General features: G+C 29.2%; 1 protein-coding gene across 5 annotated transcripts in view; it reads right to left on the bottom strand.

Moving 5' to 3' along the window:
• The window catches only part of LOC145279834 (uncharacterized), a 192,612-nt gene that overhangs the window by 6,425 nt on the left and 165,787 nt on the right, over positions 1–20,400 (bottom strand). For 2 of the 5 annotated variants that reach the window (XM_080131264.1, XM_080131265.1), the window contains one exon: positions 15,399–15,601. The exons of 1 other annotated variant lie outside the window; for it this stretch is intronic. In XM_080131264.1, the coding sequence (XP_079987390.1) occupies positions 15,399–15,601 (203 nt within the window). Of the gene's footprint in view, positions 1–4,643; positions 4,783–15,398; positions 15,602–20,400 lie in introns of all 5 variants that reach the window. 2 more of the 5 variants (XR_013868465.1, XR_013868466.1) reach the window with 2 other exon arrangements.

The following is a 20,400-nucleotide window of genomic DNA, read 5'->3' as shown; positions in this document are numbered from 1 at the left end:
TAAAACATGAACTTATAGCTATTATGTTATGCATGCATATTCATAATGCTGTCATTCGACCTTTACCTGGCAAATTTCATTTTTTTAATTTTCACACTTTTACACTGATTTTCCCTGGCTAAAACCAAAATATAAAGTTTTGCATGGGTTTGAATACCCTGTATATTAAGTTTCATGTCTGTAGACCGACAGAGGAGTTTTGTAAGCAAAATTTTTTAAACAAAGATATATACGCATACATAAATATATATATATATAGAAAGAGGTTTATGTTTACTATAAACTTTTTACACAAATATTACACAAGTATAAATCATGTAGAATATCTGCCTGAATATAATTACACGTAATAATTAACTAAAGATGATCATCCCATATAAAAAAAACGAAAAAAACAAACTAATAAGGAATTAATTAAAATAAATGTTTAAAATGAATATGCAAATTAGCTAGATCTTTTGCAGATGAATGCAGTTTCACAACCTATATATAACAAAATTGTATTTTCTTTTTAAATAAATAGTAAGAAGGGTTTTTAATATGAATATCAATAGACAAAAAACAAAAGAAAAAAAAATTATTATATTATATATAATCAGTGCCAAGTCATAGAAATTTCCAGGTTGGTATCTGGGAGCGCATTAATTCACTGGGAGAGATGTACCCCTAGTCTTTGTTAAGACATATCTTGGAAAAGGAACTCTGATGAAAAAACCTGCAGTTTACTGCATACTCTGTGGCAGTCGTCTGCACCGACAAAGGTTAGCAGTAATATGGTTCTACACAAAGCCTCTGCAACTATAAACAAATCATCTGTGTGGATTTCCGAACAACTTAATTGTTGTGGTGGAAGTTCATACGTCGAAATCGATGGGAGAGTCCATCATATATATATATATATATATATATATACATACAAGATGTTCTTTTTTTTTAGAAGCGGCAAACTTTATATTGACAACTTCATTTTCTTTAATTGCAAATTTTTTAACTATCGGTTATTTTGAGTTCAGCTTGGTTTGGCGATTTATCATGAAGAGATTGACATCCGAGAAGCATTTGCAAATTGTGCAAATTTTCTTTGAGGATATGTAAAATCCCATGTTTAAGTTGATGAACCAAACACAATAAACAATTTGGAAAACAACAGTAAACACATTATTGCAAAAATACAACCTAATTTATTGCACATTTATCGAAAATTGGACCTCTATATTCTGCCTTATGCAGGAGAGCCACATGCCTAAAATTGTATTTAAATTATAAATGCCAAAAATTAATCTTTGGAATAAACAGTATATTTGTATACTAAAAATATTTTTTCTGCAATTTATTTTAAAAGTTTAGTTCCTCTAAAGAAAAAAAAAACAAAATCCTTATATATATATATATATATATATATAATTATTTCCACAACCAAACATCGCAGCTCACAAGAGCCATGACAGTCAACAAACCAGAAGTCCAAGACTCGAATTTCGTCCTCATTTGGGCTCATCAGTTAGACATATCTGAACTCAGGATTCAAAACCCGAAACTCTTGCATGCAAGGCAAGCACTCTACCAACTGAGAAAATGCCCCGCACACAAGTCTATTAACAAACACAGATCAAGTGAACAGCGGCGAAATCCAACTGTGGAATGGACCTACTTTGTCTCAAACAAGGGACGTGGTTATCCAACCAGCTATAACCCAAGCCGATGTCTCACAAGTAAGAATTTTAAACTCGCCAGAATGATGCCATCCAATAATGCTAACCTAGCGAGCAATTAGTAATATAATTTTCAGAATATGAGAGATTATATAATTATTTCCACAACCGAACAACATCGCAGCTCACAAGAGTTATGGCAGTCAACAAACTGGAGTTTTACCCTCATCAATTAGACATATCCGAACTCAGGTTTTGAATCCAGAGTTCAGATATGTCTAACTGATGAGTCCAAATAAGAGCAAAACTTGAGTCTTTGACTTCCAGTTTGTTGACTGTCATAGCTCTTGTGAGCTGCGACGTTGTTTGGTTGTGGAAATAATTATATAATCTCTCACATTCTGAAAATTTTATGTGTGTGTGTGTGTGCAATCAAGATTCAACCAAGGAATAAATTTCCCACTTTTCAGATCCAGAGGCTTAAATTTTGCACTAAAAATCAGACCTTCAGACAAAAAAAGTTTGCATATATATTATAGGCACAAATCAATATTAAAGGAATATCTTAACTGCCTTGATAAGAGATAGGTGCATGCATGTTCAATATTGATTTAAAAATCTTTTTTAATTGTATATATGTAAACTTTTTCTCTGAAGTTTCTTTTTGTTTTTAGTGTAAAATTCAAATCTTGTTTGATTGTATAGTCATTCAAGATGAAACAGCTGTAAAAATATAATAAAAGCTAAAGGTATAAAAGTTTTCTTTGGTTGAGGTCCAGTTGGAATCAATAGGAAGATCTGACGTAGTCTGGGATAGAACGAGGATCAACAAATATTCCACCCTTCCATACTCCCATCAAAATCGGTGAAATCGGCTATTTTTTTAATCAAATTGATTGATTGCTTGCGCTAGTTAGGGACCCCCACCCCCGACAGTGTACCAGGAGGAAGCTTCACATGACTCTCAGCAGTGACTTAGTCCATAATACACTGTAGTCTACACTGCACTGCAGAAAATCTACTGTTGATTTTATAAAATTATCTCCTTTAAAAACTTTAAAATAACTTTTTTAGATTAAATTTTTTTAAACTTCTTTCAGAATAGAAAATCTTTAAAATTTAATAAGAACATATTTCATATAGGTTTCATTAACAAATATTCAGTACATAACGAGAAAAATAGAGATGAAAATTTCAAAAGGATTGTATAACTGGTTACGGTCAATAGTAGTCCTCGCCAGCAAAAGTCTTCTTTATTGCTATTTTATTATTATTATTTAAAACATTTTGTGTCCTGCTCTTTCACGCAAGGACTAATATAGAATAAATAACAAAAAGTTATATTCCAAAATTCATGATGTTAGCCATCTTATAATTTATTCCTTTAATTCAGTTGACGTATACAATTCTTGACAGTATCTGTTTCGTAGCGCAAAATCAATCATCTAATTATTATATCAATCAGTGAATCTATTATGCCCTTAACTCATCAGAAGAAATAACAATCAATCCGTCAAAATTCAAAATGGCGTAATGGAAAAATGTATATGCAGCTTCTCTTCCAATTTTCGGATTTTAATCATGTCAAATCACACTTCATTTCCTTTTGTCAGATTGATTGTTTCTTCTGATGAGTTAAGGGCATAAATAGATTCACTGATTGATATAATAATTAGGTCATTGATTTTGCGCTACGAAACAGATACTGTCAAGAATTGTATAAGTCAACTGAATTAAAGGAATAAACTATAAGATGGTCAACATCATTAATTTTGGAATATAACTTTTTGTTATTTATTCACTATATTGCTCTGTAATTACATTGAGCTTCTTAAATAAGGATTGGTATATATTATAAGAAAATATATTTCTACAGAAATATACATATATATATATATATATATATATATATATATATATATATACACACACACACACAAACACACACATACTAATGTGTGTGTATGTAAGTAAATGAATAAATAAACTATTAAAACATACAGGATTTGCAATTGACTCTACCAAAATGTCAATCCAGGCCCTAAATAAAAAAAAATTGTCCGAAGTGGACAAAATTTTGATGTGATCACAATTTTTATTTGCATGACTACTACTCTTATCTTGGTTGTTATCACATTACACCCAATATAACATCCAACCTTCAGGTGCATTTTTATAAACTCAAGAATCCCATGCAGAAGGTTTCAGTTCGTAATTCTGTAAAAAGATGCATCTAACAGTCAAAGGTTAGATTTGCCGAAACGGTGTGAAAATAACAATCAAGATGTGAATAGTAGCCTGAATAATCCAAATTATCAATCCTCATCTAAAAAATTCTAAAACACAATTGTTATTTTTATTTTGTTCAGAGTTTGTTAGAAAAAAAAATTTAAAGACTAATTATCACTAATAAAAGTCCAATAGAAAAAGAGCTTTCTATTATTAAGAATGAGGCAGCAGAATGAATTGCGCTGTTAGCAAAATTAGATGCATGGCAAGTGAATGAGGAGGGTCCACTTTCTTGAATGCTAAGGACTGGGAAGTGATAAATTACAAAACCCCAGAGATACAATCATTTACTCCTGGCATTCAGCAATAAACTATTTTTTCACAAGATTTAATTATCAAAACGACCAATTACATTTTTGTAATACATTCAGCTCAATTAGATAAGTAATTCTGCAATGTAAAAGTACAATTTTTTTTTTTTATTACAATCAAATCATTATTTATATGTAAAATAAACAATGAGTTTATTGTTATCTCAGAGAGGATTATACAAAATATGTTGTTGCATTGATACACTTAATCTCGTTCATCTACAATTTGAAGAAAAAAAAAAAAAAATGAACAGATAAAAAAGTAAAACAATAAAAATGGTAGCCATTTTGTTTTAAAGTAGAAACCAAACAAAAAATTGGCTAACATATTTTTTCTCTAAAGTCATGTATTAATCTTAATTTAAAAGTATCCAATAGACAAAGTACATACTGAATAAAATGCTGACGGGTTAGATGCGACAAATAGTCATGTCTTATTTACTAGAATCATGATGGCAGCCACTAGAAAGGAGACTGGTATTGTCGCTCACACTTCATGTCTTCGTTCTTGTCCTCTTTTGAATATTAAACTGCATAAAAATTGTCAAGATCAGTAATTATTAATTATCAGATTGACAAGAAAGTTCTTGCGTTTTTTTAAATTTAAATTCAGATGAACATATCTTGGCTCAAAAAAAGATTTATTAATCGAAATAAGCACCATCAGAATCAACACACTTTTACCAACACAAAATATATTTATGCCAGTAACATAAAAATCTTGCATTCTTGTGCCGATAATATTGCTTAGGTTTTTGAAGCATTTCAAATGCAGAAAGTTGTCAAGATGCTTGAAAAAGTGGTAGTCAGAAAGTGAGAGGCCTGGAGAGTATGGCAGATGAGGCAGAGTTTCGTAGCCCAATTCTATTCAACATCTGCAGAGTCGATTTAGCAATGTGCAGTCGGGTATTGTCGTGGAGGGGAATTGGACCTTATCTGCTGACTAATGCTAGGTGTTATCAAAGTTTTGGACACATTTCATCCATTTGTTGACAATACATCTCAGCCATAATGGTTTCGCCTGCATTAAAAAAAATGTAATGGATGAGACTGGTCGCAAACCATCAAACAGTCAGCATGACCTTCTTTTGGTGCAACTCTGGCTTCGGGAAGTGTCATGGAGCTTTGTTGGGATCTAACCACTGAGCTGAGCATCATTGGTTGTCGTAAAGAACCAACTTTTCATCGCAAGTCATAACCTGGTCAAAAAACAGGTTGTTCTTGTTGCGTAAAAGGAAAGATGACACTTCATAATAGAGTTTCTTTTAGGCGTCATTCAATTCGTGAGGCATTCATTTATCAAGTTTCTTTTGTCAATCCAATCTCTCTGAAGTGGTTGGAAATGTTACATATGTTACATCTAATTCAGAAGCATGGTCTCGATCAGTTGTGCATGGATTGGTTTGGATTCTTATTTGATTATTGTAAACACCCGATGGCTGACCATTACGCTCATCATCTTAAAAACTCTCATTGCCGCCGTGAAATTTCTTAAACCACCATTGTACTGTGCATTCAGTAGTGATTCCTGGGCCAAACACTTCATTGATATTGCAAGCCGATTTTAGCAGTTTTTCAGCCTAGCTTGAATTCAAATAAGAAAATTGTGTGAATTTGCTTTTTTTTCCATCTTATATTCAACGGTCTGACAATTATTTTAAAATGATTCTAATTTAAATGATTAGATAGAGCGAAAAATGCTCTTTAAAATAATATATAAAGTAAAGGTATTATAACAAAAACTTATTTGAAAATACATCATTTGAAATTAAAATTAAAAATCCCGCAAGAACTTTCTTTTCAACCTAATACAAGTTATTAAAGTTTTATTGTTAAGCAGATTAAAGAAAAAAACATAAAAAATCAACAGAAAAAATAAAACAGAATGATAGCAATGACATTAGAAAGGATACTGAAATTTCAATTTCTTTTTTTAATGCTTAAATAATGTTGTATTTTGTTTAAGTGGCTTCTTGCTTTCTTTCAAATAAATTTTTTAAAAATATATTTCGCAACAGAATCCATATTTATTTGCTGTGGAAGTTATTCAGGTTAATAATCATTAATTGTTATAGGATATCTGTTCTATAGGAGGAAAACATTTTATACAAAAATTAATTTTTAATAAAATTATAAGCCATTTTCCATACTTCAAAAATTAAGTGTTATTGATAACAGTAATATCAAATTTGCAATCTATGGCTTGCATTCAGACCTTTGCAAGCTCACTTGCAGCCTGCACAAAAACTATTTCATTATTATTATTTAATGGCCAACAATACCAGTTTTTATCATCTAACATGAATAAATATGCATTGTTCGTTGAATAATGGCATGCTTTTCGGTTCTTGTCCAGAATTCCCCATATTAAAAAACAAAATGAAAAATCTTATAATGTACAAATTTGTGACAAAACGAAAATATATTTAAAAAATTATATAAATTGATAATATAGTTTTATTTTTAAATACGAAAATCAAATACCTGAGAGTGATTGTCTAAATCACCAATTTGGAAGAAGAAAAAAAAAAAAAGAGGTGGGGGGGGGGGTAACTTAATGATGCATGATAGATTTATGTTAATAATGCCTAAAAATTCATCACTGAAATCACTTAAAAATGAATTTATTTAAAAAGAAAAATAACTTGATAAATTTACATAATTTTTGGAATATAATATTTTCATTTCGCCACAAGTATGTACATCATACAGATTTTTCTTCATTTTTACTTTTTATTAGGAGAGGAATTTCTGGATATTTTTTCATCTCGAAAGAATCAATAGACAAATTGAATATTGGAAGACTTAGAGTCCGAATTTTAGGGATGACCAGTCAGAATTTTTGGAATCATAGGAGTTGTGCCATATTTCTTCCAACTCTGCAACCCTATTTCTAAGTTTAAGTAATAAAAATATTCAGCATTAATGATCACACAAGTGGTCCTCAGTTTGATATGCCTTACTGACATGTTTTGGATGGCTTTCCTAATCTTGGTTGTTTCCATTTCCACAACATTTCAACCGTTGCACTTTTTAGCCTCTTTTAAATGTTTTAAGTAACAAGTAGGGCTATGACAACAGAATATTCTTATCATTCTTTTGACTCTCGGATATATATCCGACACACTTAGACACAGTTAATCAACCGAAAACCACATCACGCTATATAAAAGCATATAAGATATCAACGAATATACACTCGAGAGTCAAAACAATGAAAAGAATATGCTGTTGTCCTAGCCCTAGTCATAAGTAACTGCTTAAGAATTTTAAACTAAAACTTCTATTCAATACACTAGGATAGATATGCTCTTAAATAGCTGCTATCAGTGAAAGAAACAAAATTAATACTAAATGTCTAAAAGACCTAGAATGAGAACTATTTAATCCAGTGGATTAAATAAAGTTTGAAATTCATGAGATTTTATTGCATACTTACTATGAAAAAAAAAAAAAAAAGATGCCTAAAAGATGCCTAAAACTGAATCATTGTGAAAATAATTTTAAAAAATGAGAAAAACAGTCAAAAACATGTAAGTAATGTTAAATAACCAAAGTTTTAATATACAGAATCATCAAGATTAAAAAAGAATTAATAAAATTTGCTTTTGTTATATAATGTTCATTTACTAAAGAAGTTATAAAATATGAAATTGTCAAAATTAATTTTTTTTTTTAAATATCAATTGTTTTTTATTTTTACTTAATTTAAAGAGATGTTTTTAAAATTCACTCATTTAAATTTGTAGACACAAAAAAAAAAAAGAAAAAAAAAATGATTTTATTTTTTATTAATTTGTAATAAGAGAAATTTAGGTGCTTATGCAGTACAATGAGATTTCAAATTAATAGATTTTAGATAAAAACATGGTACTTGTGTCATATTGAAATTATTAAAAATTCCAAAAATTATTAAAAATGAGCGAATAGAAAAATAATTACAAATAAAATTTATCAAATTATAGAGCTTTATTGTATTTTTTAATGTAGAACAATTCTTAAAATGTGTGTGTGGGAAGAGACGGTAACTGCAATCTATGATTCTAACAAAATAATTGTAATCTGCTATTTTAAAATAAAAAATGACAGAGTGTTAAATATTTATGGATTTTTTTGGAAAAAAATTCTAGATCTTCTACTGAATAATTTTTTGAAATTTTTGCTAATTTCTACATATCATGTAAGTACTATTACAGTATTTTTTATCTGAAATGCATTCGAGTCATTATGTACAGAAATTTGTTTATAAACTGATCCCCAACTTGTCCTAAAATCTTCCTAGCATAAATTGCTTATAAATTTGATAAGGCAAAAAGATTAAGTTATATCATTAGAAAGTGATGGTAAAGTGGATAGCTCCAACAACTGATAACCTGATGTTTCAAGTTCGAATCTAATCAGTTCCATAGGAACATTTTTACTTATGGATGTTGGGAAATTTTACGTCTCCCTTCTGTAAATACTAAGTTCTAGAAAGGATGAGGGAAATTAATGCCAAAAACAGAATCGGTGCACTCAAAAACATTGTACCTGATACTGATTCATATGGAGTTACGGTTTACATCATACAAAGATCAAGTTTTTGGAAAGTGTGTGTACAAATAAATTTAATAAGTTCAGAAAATTACTAAAATTATTAGTTCTTGTCCAAAATTCCCATGAATTAAAAAACAAAAATAAAGAAAAATCTGTATGATGCATGTACCTGTAACAAAATGAAAATATCATATTCCAAAAATTACGTAAATTGATAATGTAGTTTTATTTTGATAAAGAAAATCGTTTTAAGTGATTAATGGGAATTCGTAGGCATTACAATATAAATTTTGCAAATTTGAACTATTGGTTAGTTATCTCCCTTTGTACTTAAAAAAAAAAAAAAAAAAAAAAAAAAGATTGTTTTCAAAAAGACAGCTGCTCTTTGTTCACTCCAAAAATTAGTTTTTATTATTTAAAATAAAATTACTTGATCCATTTATGATTTTTGGAATATGATATTTCCTTTTGTCACAAGTTCGTACATCATATAGATTTTTACTTATTTTTTTTTTTTTTTTTTTGTTTTTTTTAAATAAAGGGTGAATTCTAAACAAGAACCAAATTATCAAATGGGAATTATTTATTAAATATAAATTTTAATTTTCTTTTAGCCAATACTTAAATTTATTAGTCAACAAATACTTAATTTTATATCTACTGCCATCAATGCTATCATTTGAGCAAGTAGTAAAGATATGTAGATCATTTTATAATGAATCTATGTAGATTTGAGCCACATACGTAATAGTAATTTGATTAAAATGAATAAAAAGAAAAAACTTGAGCCCAAACATCAATAATCTTTTTAGGATAAATGCTTTCAATGAAAAGAATATTCTAAACAGAGAGATGATTTTATAAACACTTCTAAATAATTTTGTTGAAAGTTTTAAAGCAGTAGTGTATAAATTGGGCACTTTTCCACTTATCATGGAACCTGAAAGAAATATGTTTAGCATAGCGTTGCATCTGACATCACTTAAATGCAATAAACTTCTCAAAATGTAAACGAAACATAGAACATGTATTTTCAAATTTACTTGGACTCAGATTAACATTTTTCCATTAAAAAATTCATAACAATCTACATACTGTTAAAAATTTATGGTGTCTTTGGAGTTTAGAAATGTGATTAATTGGCAAAAAGAATAGGCAGAATGCACATTACTAAGGCAGTAGGTTTTATGATGTTAATACCCACGCTCATATCTCCTGTAAGTTTAAAGGATTTTTTAAAACAAGATATGGTTTATAGATTTAAAGAGATTAATATAACATAGCAATATAAAAAATGACTACTTAAATATTTTTTAAAAATGAAATTACTTTTTCATAATCTAAAAAGAAAAAAGAAATAAGGGGTATTCAGTATTAGGCTACAGAAAATTATTTTTGCTTAAAAATCTAATTTCTGATTTTTTTTCTTTCTTTTTTTTACGATGAACATATCAACCTTTTTTGGGTCATTTAATGCTGAATCCAGTAATTTTGAAAAAGAGTTTTTATACTGAAATTCTTTATATTTTCAAATATTATTCATAGTGCTTGATTTGTAGATGAAACTGTTTTTGATTTTGCAGAACATGTTTGTTTTTGCTTCGGTCTGTTTTATCAACATCTTTTGGGTTATTTAATACCGAAACAATAATTTTAATATGTTAGGTGGTAGTTGAATGTTATTAATGGTGTAATAAAATCTTTTGGTTATATTTTATTTGTTTCCTTTAGGAATTCAAGAAAATTTTGCTAAGTCAACCATGTCAAATACTTCTCTTAAGGTAGTTGCTCTGATAGTATCTCATTTGGGTCTGCTCAAAGTCCATACAGCCTGTCAATATGTGTAGGGTTCTTAGAATGTTATACAAAAGGTTCTTCTCCTTTCAGCAAATATAAATGGATGGCATAAACGTGTCCTATTATCTCGTTATTATTAAATCTATTCGACATTTTTTCTTGTGTTTCCTATTCTGATGATTGGTGTTACTTTGTATAATTTATTTTCCCTACACAAGTTCCATTGTACCTGTTTTTCTTTTCTTTTTTTTTTAATATATACATTTTTATTTTTTGGTTTTAAATCTATATAAGGGATTTTCTTGTTGTAGAGTTTTGTTGTAATGACTCTTTTGCTGCTTTATCTGCTTTTTCATTTATGATGTGGCTTGGAATCCAGCAGAAGATTATATGTTTATTCTTTATTAAGAGTATTTATCTTGTTTAAGAGTAAAATAAGAAAATATATTCATTATGGTTATTCTCTCATGCATATTTTTTTCATGAAATTTCACAACTATAAATCGGCAGAAACTATGTAAAAATATTTCATGAAATTTCATAACTATAAATCGGCAGAAACTATGTAAAAATGGAAATTGACATATCCAAGTACAGTGCCAACTGCTTTCAAGGAGTAGGCATAAACTAGATTTTATATATATATTTCAAGAAGTAAAAATTACTTACATTTCATGTTGAAATTAGTAAAAAATTCCAAAAATTATGAATCATAATCCAGTAGAAAAATAATTACAAGTAAAATTTATCAGATTTTATTTTTGTTGTATTGGCTAATGTGAAAGAGTTTTTAAAACCCAAGAGAGATAACTGCCATCTATGATTTTAACAACTCCGCAATTTTTTTTGTTTTGGTAAAAAATAGTTCTAGCAGATCTCTTCTACTTGCTTATTCTTAGTAATTTTCACTAAATTCAACATGATACGTAAATATGTAAACAGTGCTCGTACCTAAAATGCATGGCTTTGCAATCTCATTATACTAGACAAGCACCATTTTTTTTTTAATGGTAACATGTTCTTCTGAGAGTAAATCAATTTCATTAATTTTATATTTAGGAAGGTATTCGAGTGAGGTCATATAAAGTTATGCTAACCATATTCCATTAAATGTCATAAGGGTCATATGCTGAGTTCATATATGGTCTGTAGTATTATTAATAAAGTACTGTACTAGCATAGAAATACATTTCAATAATATTAATAATGTTTAAAATGTAAATAAAAACATTCTTCATGGAGTCAACAAATGCTTTCATTCATCATCTTAGACAAACCTTGTGTAAAATATGCTAACAGATATTTCATATTTGTAAAAAGCAACCAGAAAACAATGAAACACTAAAAAAATCTTGATCCTTATCATTTCCTGATGGGTAAAACATTAAAAAGTTTTAAAATCAACATTAATTCACTGATTGACAAGACCAGATACCAAACTTGTTTTCAAAAATAACTATTGGAAATTGGAAGTATTTAGACTACTTGTCTCACCTTGAATGTTATTTTTACATTTCAGCTAATTTCTGACCTTCTTCAGGCAAGTCTTATCGTATTTGAAAATCTGTACAGAATTTCAAATTAAACCCTTTTATTTAATCCACAAAGGTAGATTATTCTCATTCTATCAGTCATGAACGGATAGAAGTGTTAACTTTTATATTATCCTTAGTTATTATCCTCTGCAGCAAGGATTGAACTTTCAAAAGATTGTTTCTTAGAACTGATTTTTTTTTTTATAGAAATCGCTTCAGACAAGGCATGAGGCCACTTGATGTAAAGAGCTAAAAAATAAAATATTACTTCATTGTCAAAAACTAAACTAGTTAGTTGGATAGATTTCAACTTGGAAAACAGTGATTCTTCTCTCATTGTCAGAAACACTGCTCATGGAGTGTGTGGACTAAAGAATAAAATAAGGGAAGCGAGAGTTATGAGAAAGCCAAAAATAAAACCAAAATCCACTTTCTACTCTCCTTAAATAGTACTAAGTAACACCTTTAACCATTATGCCACATGAACAATCTGGATTAAAGAGATCAGTTTGAAATTTCATAAAGGTTTCAGAGTTCGAAAAGGTGCGCCTGAAGAAGGTTAACAGTTACATCAGCTGAAAGGTGGTGAAAATAATTACCAACGTGAGAACTGTAATCAAAATAATACAAATTATCACTCCTCATCTCAAAACTTCTGAAGCATAATTATTAGAAAACTGAAAATGGGATGATTTTAAAAGTTGAAAGGAAAACAAAGAAACAATAAAATCTGTCTCCACAAGATTCAGTTAACATAATATAAAAATGTGTAACGCTTTCTCAATTTCTATTTACAAGAAATTTTTATTAAAACCTCTTTGCTTTGATGTGGAATTTTAAAGGAATAGTAGTAGTGGTTGTAGTAGTAGGTGAAGTCACACAGTACATGCTAATAAGATGCATTCTTTTAAGGCAGAAGCACAAACAAGCATTTTCTGTCACCTTCAAAAGGTGCAGGATTCAAAAACAAAATAGCAAGTTATGAAAAATTGTGCAAAATGCATTTGTTTTTTTTTTCATCAAAATAAACATTAAGCAACACAACAAATCAAATAGGTCAAATGTTCAATACAGTAGATATTAAAACACAACTTATTTCTGAGGAACACGCAGCAAACACACATGTGAACAGCCTCTAGTTCTATATTTGTGTGTATATGTGTGTGTGAAGAAAAGTTTAGTCAAAGAACTAAAGGTTTTCCTATATCTATAAGAGATTATGTAACAAATAAATTATATAAAAATAAATACATAAATGTTACAAAAATATATATCTCAAGTTTTCCGATAAGCTTGAACTAAAAGTATCATTTCAACCCCTCTGAACTTTGTGTTGTTTTTGTTTCTGAAATTATTATGAATATTGGAAATTGTCTGAATTGGAATTGATAAAGAATGTGTTAAGGAGGAAAGCAGCACCTCGTCAAATATGACAGCGGTGTTCCATTTGAGGACATTTCACATGCTTATATTTTCTATTAAATTGTTTTGGATGCAAATATGATACAAAAATAAATTGTTTGGGAGTAATTTCCTAACTGTATTTCATTTAAAATCTTTTCTGTTACAAATAGTAACATTTATCAAGCAGGTTATACATAAAAGAAATACGAATAAATTAATATAAATATTTAGCTCACTCCCTTTGTCAAAGCAGTGCGATAGCATTGTCTGTAATACCACAATGCAATAATTTTAACGACTAGTTTTAAAAAGAAACTGCTTCTCTCAGTTTAAGTTCTATAAGCAAATATATTTAAATAAAGCAAAATATCTTTAAACAGTTTATAAATTTTTTTAACTTTGCAAGAGAATAAACCACACATTACATTTAAATAATAAACCATAGATAATAAATGATAATAAACCATATAAAATATAAAGAAATCTAGATGGCCATTCAAAAAATGAAAACCGCTTGAAAGCAAAATTAATATGTAAAAGTATTATTAGAAATACCATATCATCCACATTTGTTTGATTTTTTTTGGTCTTTTAATGCTTTTGCTAAGTAGAGACATATATATCATAGTGAATGTTTTGCTCCTTGAGTTAACTACAGGATCCGCTTTATTTAGAAAGCAACAAAAACTAAAATACAAACCAGAAGATAAGAAAAAGAAATTGTTTTTTTTTCTTAAAAAAAAAAAAAAAAAATAGAAATGTTACCTTATTTGAAACAATTATCCTGTGAATTATTTGGATTACTCTTACAATGTTTCACACAATGTAATCTTCTCCAAACATCTTTGTTGAACTCTGAAACTTGCACAGAATTTTAAACTGAGCTCTTTCTTTAAGGGAGCGAGGGGGGGTAGATCGTTCTTGTTACATCAGCCATGATCAGGTAAATGTGTTAACGTTTATACTATTCTTAACCAGCACTAGCTGTAGTAAGAATTATTAATTTTTACACTTATTCATTGTAAACAAAATATACTGCCACTTGAACATAAAGAGCTAATATTTGGGATCATGTTCACAGGGAACGATGTAAGCAAATGAGATGTCAGTTTACATTACATTTAAATTTCTGCATGTGAGTGCAGTCAGGGAAGCAAGGCGATAATTCCAGTCTAGTAGTCTGAAGGAAATCAACTATTAGAGTAGAAGGCTTTCTGACATCTAGGGACCTCTAACGTGAACAGGTGGGATTTTGTTGCTAAATGGGTTTGTCGAACCTGCAACTCCCAGAAGATTGTGACTTAGAAGTAATTGTTAATCAACACCTTTAAAAAGTTGCACCGTGGGAACAATCTACCTCGTGGTTTAAATAAAGAGATCAGTTTAAAATTCCATGTCGGTTCCTGAGTTTGGCATAAAGATTCCCAAATTTGAAAAGACACATCTAAAGATCAGATGTTACATTGGCCAAAATGTTGCAAAAATAACAACCAAGATGAGAATAATAGTCCAAAATAATACAAATTATCAATCCTCATCTAAAAAATTTGGAAACAGAATTCTAAGAAAACTTTTGTAGACATAAATATAAAACAGTGGCTTACATACTTTCAGATAACACCTGACATAAAAATGAATGCAATAATGATATTATGGCAACAGAAATAACAATGATGATAATACAAAGAATATTATCCACGGTGCCTTATATAATATATCCTATTTGAAGGCCGAATAAGAAAGATTTTTTTAAAATGAAGAAACTTACATTCACCACATGCTAACAAAGTAATCACATACATAAACAGAATTAAAAAAATAAATGGACTTAAGTCCCTACTCTAAAAATAGAAAAAATTGAAAAGTCTTCATACTGGCGCAGAAGTATCCACTCCCCGTGGTAAAGCTAAGTTCTTAGTAGCAGCACAGCCAGGCCCCGGGGTGGTGGTGTTGGTGATGGTGGTGGTGGTGTGAGGTGGAGGAGGAGTAGGAGTAGGAGGAGGTGCAACTCTAGGAGGCGTGGCACTTTTATGATCCTCACACCCTAATGGACATCTGGACCGAACGCCAGAGAAACCTGAAAATAATTGGTTTGGAAAAAAAGAAAAGAAAAAAGAAAAAAAAAAAAAAAAAGAGAAAAAAAGAAAGAAACGAAAAAAAAAAATAATTTAATTTTTTTTTTTTTTAATGTTTTAACTTATGGAATTATTTTGAAAATATGATATTGGAAAAAATATAACTGAAAGATGGATATATATATATATATATATATATATATATATATATATATATATATATATATATATATATGTTTTGTTATGTGAAAATGAAAGAGTGGAAAGCAGGTCAAGGAAGCAATAAAAGGAGACCAATAATTTTTCCGCAAGAGAGAAAGAGAATGAGGGAATGGCAAAATAATAAAGATAGAAACAACAGGCAAAGGTGGACATGGAAAAGTTAAACGAAAAGAGAAAAAAGCGAGAAGTACAGAAGAGGAAAAAGAAGTCAAAGAAGAAGCGGAGTAAGGAAATCAAGTTAATCTAGTAATTCCAGTTATTCCATTATTCACATCTTTCCAATTGTTTTCCTCATCTACGTTGCTGCCATTTTCATATTTCATTCACTGTCTTTTCCCGCTTTCTTCAAGTGCATTCTGTCATAATCAGTAACCATCTAGAGATTCCAAACCAAATCAGTTATTTAATCTAACGGATTATACTACATTCATTCTTCAATTTCATGATTCATTAGATATGTAATGTCACATGGAACTACTAAACCGTTTTTCAAGATTGATGGGGGAATCCTTTCTATTCACACTAACTGTCTTATTGGCACATTGTAAGTAGATAGCTTTATGAATAATGATGTCTCTGTAGTAATGGCAGTGATGGTGATGGTCGCAGAGATGTTGATCTTTTCTTTTTCTTTATGGCTGTAATAATGTAATAAATAAGAATAATTAAAAAAAAAAACAACAAAAAAAAACTCCATTCTCGTCCAAAATTCTTCCTATATTAAAAAACAAAAATAAAAAAAATGTATGATGTATGTGACCATGATATAACAAAAATGTCATATTCCAAAAATAATGTAAATTTATCAAGTAGTTTTATTTTTAGTTAAGAAAATCAAATTTTACGAGTAAGCAAAAAGAGACCTTCTCATGTCACCATCTTCAAGAAATAAGAGCAGACAACTCCACCCTAATTCAAAGATCAGTTTTGTAATGCCTACAGTTTTCCATTAATAACTTGAAGTCATCTAAAAATGGTTTACTTTATAAAAATAAAAACTACTTGATCAATTTAGGTAATTTTTAGAATATGATTTTTTTTTTCATTTCAGTCATGGGTATGTACAGATTTTTCTGTATTTTTGTTTTTTTAATACAAAGGGAATCCTGGACAACTACCAAAAACTCCAACCAGATATTTGTTCAATGGCATCATACTATTTGATGTCTTATTCTTTTACAGCCTGAGAGAATGAAGAAAGAACTTTGACTCCCCTGCCAATGATAAAAACGTTTACCTCTTCATCATTATGTCATATCCTGACAGTAAACTTTACTATTTGCATCCAAAAAACTTCTAATGTTTAATCTCAGTTATAAAGCTCCATAATTATTGGTTGTGAGTAAAGTAATAAGGGGGTCTAATGTCTATAAATAAAATGACTGGTACTGAATATTTTACTCACAACCAATAATTACAGAAATTCAGATGCTTATAACTTCTATTAAAAATTTAAAAAAAGATTTTTTAATGGAAATACATCATAAATGAATAGGTAAACCAAAATAAGTAGTTTTGAACTAATTTCCAAATTGTATTGCCTTTTAAAATGATATTGTCGCTCATAGTAATGTTTATTGATAGCTCTAGTTCTAATCTTTTAATTTCTATTAGAATTTTCCAGTTCTCTGCTTAATCTAACCTCATGTAGAATATACTGTTTTAATGCCATTTTTTTTTAAACATCTGCATCCAGTATTACTACAGATATATAGTATCAGTTCAATTTCATGTGATAGAATTTAAGAAAATCATAAAGTGATACAAGATATCTGTAAACCAAAAAAAAATTTTTTAAATAAAAACAAAAAAAAACGTCATGGCATAAAGAATGAGAACAATCAACCCAGAGTGTATTAAATAGCATGTTCAGTTCAAAGATTTGTGGATGGTTACTGACTATCACCAATGGCACCTAAAGATGGTAAAAGAGTATAATGGCTAAAAAGTTACAAAAATAGTAACGACCAGGATGTGGGGGAAACCGCTTGCAACATGTGAAAACCACAACATAAAAAAATAGTTCATACGAGAGAAATAGAAGCAAATAATTTGAGTTTACAAATCATTCAAATGAATTTACACAAACGAAAAACCTTTAAATGTAATTCAAAGCTATATTTTTTTTTAAAGTGAATGCCAAGCAAATGACAAGAGGGTAGCAGTTGGTGAGAGGCAAAAGAAGGAAGAGGAATCATCAACAAAGGAAAATAGAATTGATATGCAAAAAAAAAAAAAGAAAGATGCTTTCTAATCACCTACAGATATTTTCATATCTACTACAACAACTATTTCTACTAACACCAAATACTAAAATTAAATAATAATCACTTAATGAGATCTATATCTATAAAAATATGTTTTATTAACTATTTGCTCATATATATATATATATATATATATATATATATATATATACTTGTTTGTAATATACTGAGTTTTACTGGGTTCGTATAATTCAGTAAATTTTCATATACCAATAAGTTTTAAGCCAAAGAGAGATGACTTAAAAAGTAAGCTACAAGTCTTGGTTTTGTTAATACAGTATATATATAATCATATCTAATATGTACAAAGTTTTAAATGGCTTCTACGAGTTTTAAATGAAAGTTATTGACAAAGATTTTGGTGTTTGTGCAGTATAATGGAATTTCGAACAAATGCATTTCAGGTAAAAACGCTATTACATCCATTTGTATGATGTCGAAATTAGAATAAATTCCAAAAATTATTAAAAATGAACCAATAGAAGATATGTGAGATCTATTTTTCACAAAAAATTATCGACACTAGCAAGCAGACATTTTCTATTTTTTTTAATGGTGGATTTCAAAGAAAACAAAGATAAGTTAATTTGTCACAGAATTGGTCATACAACTCTTCCACATTGAAACATACAATAAAACTTAACTAAATAATTTCTATTCTTACTTGTAATTATTTTACTACTGGATTATTTATTTTTCGTAATTTCTAGAATTTCGACATGACATGTAAGTATGGGAGAGAATTTTTACCTGAAATGCATTTGTTTGAAATTCCATTATATTGCACAAACACCAAAATTTTCCCCAAGATAGTTTTATCAAGAGCAATAACTTTACATAATACTATACATATTCGCTAGGCCATAAATTCTGGCTATTTGGGTCCATACTTTTCTCAAGAGCATTAATAGTGTGTAAGTGAACGTCAGATATTCATCAGCAAGATTTCAACTCATTGTTAATTCTACAATTTATGTCAATAACAAATACGTCCTCTCCTCTACTCAAAAGTAAATGAACAAAAGAACTACAGGATACGGTATCTACAAGCATTTATTTATGGAAATAAGCCCATTCATTTTAGTTTAAATTTCCTAATAATCTATAATTGTATGTTTCTGTTTCTCTCTTGGAAAATAGCCCAATCTAATAATACTAAACCAACAGTTACAATGATATATATGCACATACTCTCACTGTCATATCCTAATCATTTTCTATTTGTTCTTTTTCAAACAGTTTTTCCCTTGTTTTCTTTTGTTTATCTAACACATTTATGAATTCCTGCTTTAGAATCATTTATTTAAATTTATATTTTATATTCTGCACATATATCTCTATTGTCATTGTTTCCATAAAATTATTAGATTGGCCAAGTATTCAGAAAAAATGGAGAAAATTATAAATTATTTGAGATACTCATTAGTACAAAAGTTTGATTTTCATAAACCAATGCTTGTGGAGATATAAGGCATCGGCTATATAATATATATATATGTATTATACACAGGGTGTCCAAAAAGTCACTGATGGGGTTTGAACTTAAAATAGATTCTTTTTATTTTTGAGTGACTTTTTGAACACCATCTTTGTTATTTTCACATTTCAGACAATGTCACCTTTGACCTTCTTTGAATTCGAAAACATGTACAGAATTTCAAAATTTTAAATTTTAGTTCTACTTGTAACACTTTGTTTGATTCTTATCTTGGTTGTCATCTTCACAGTAAGTAATATGTATACCAATGTAATCAATGAAATCAGATGCATCTTTCCAAATTCAGGAACCTATATCTACCCTTTCCCTCTTAGACATTGTCCAATAAAGTTTCCAATCTCATAGGTCTTCCACTATAAATCAAACTCCAACGCTTGTCTCATCACTGCAATGTTGCATCCCTGTGCCTGTTTTATAAGTACTTTAATGGAATGTGCTCTGATGAATTCATTGCATTTGCACCTCCTCAATGTACATTTCCTCGACAAACCTGTCTAGCAGCAAAATTCCATCCCTCCACTGTAGGGGTTCATAGATACTAGAAAACTTTCTACTCTAATCGTTTCTTCCCTTGTACTGCTAGACTTTGGAATTCCCTCCCCGTTTCCTGCTTCCCTGGCTGTACTAAAATGCAGGAGTTTAAATGTAATGTGAACAAACGTCTCACTTATCTGCTCACACAGTTCCCTATAGACATAGTCCCAAATAGTAGCCTTTTACATTCAAATGGAAACATGTCTTGTTTGGGGTAAACAAAAGTAACAAAAAAAAAAAATGCAATTTCAAAATTCCATATAGATTCCCAAGGTCAAAA

Source organism: Euprymna scolopes, chromosome 7 (assembly GCF_053919585.1).
Source record: "Euprymna scolopes isolate OS-2025 chromosome 7, ASM5391958v1, whole genome shotgun sequence".
NCBI classification, from domain to species: Eukaryota; Metazoa; Mollusca; class Cephalopoda; order Sepiida; family Sepiolidae; genus Euprymna; species Euprymna scolopes.
Note: the sequence above shows the minus strand (reverse complement) of the source record. Positions and strands in the feature narration are given on the sequence as shown.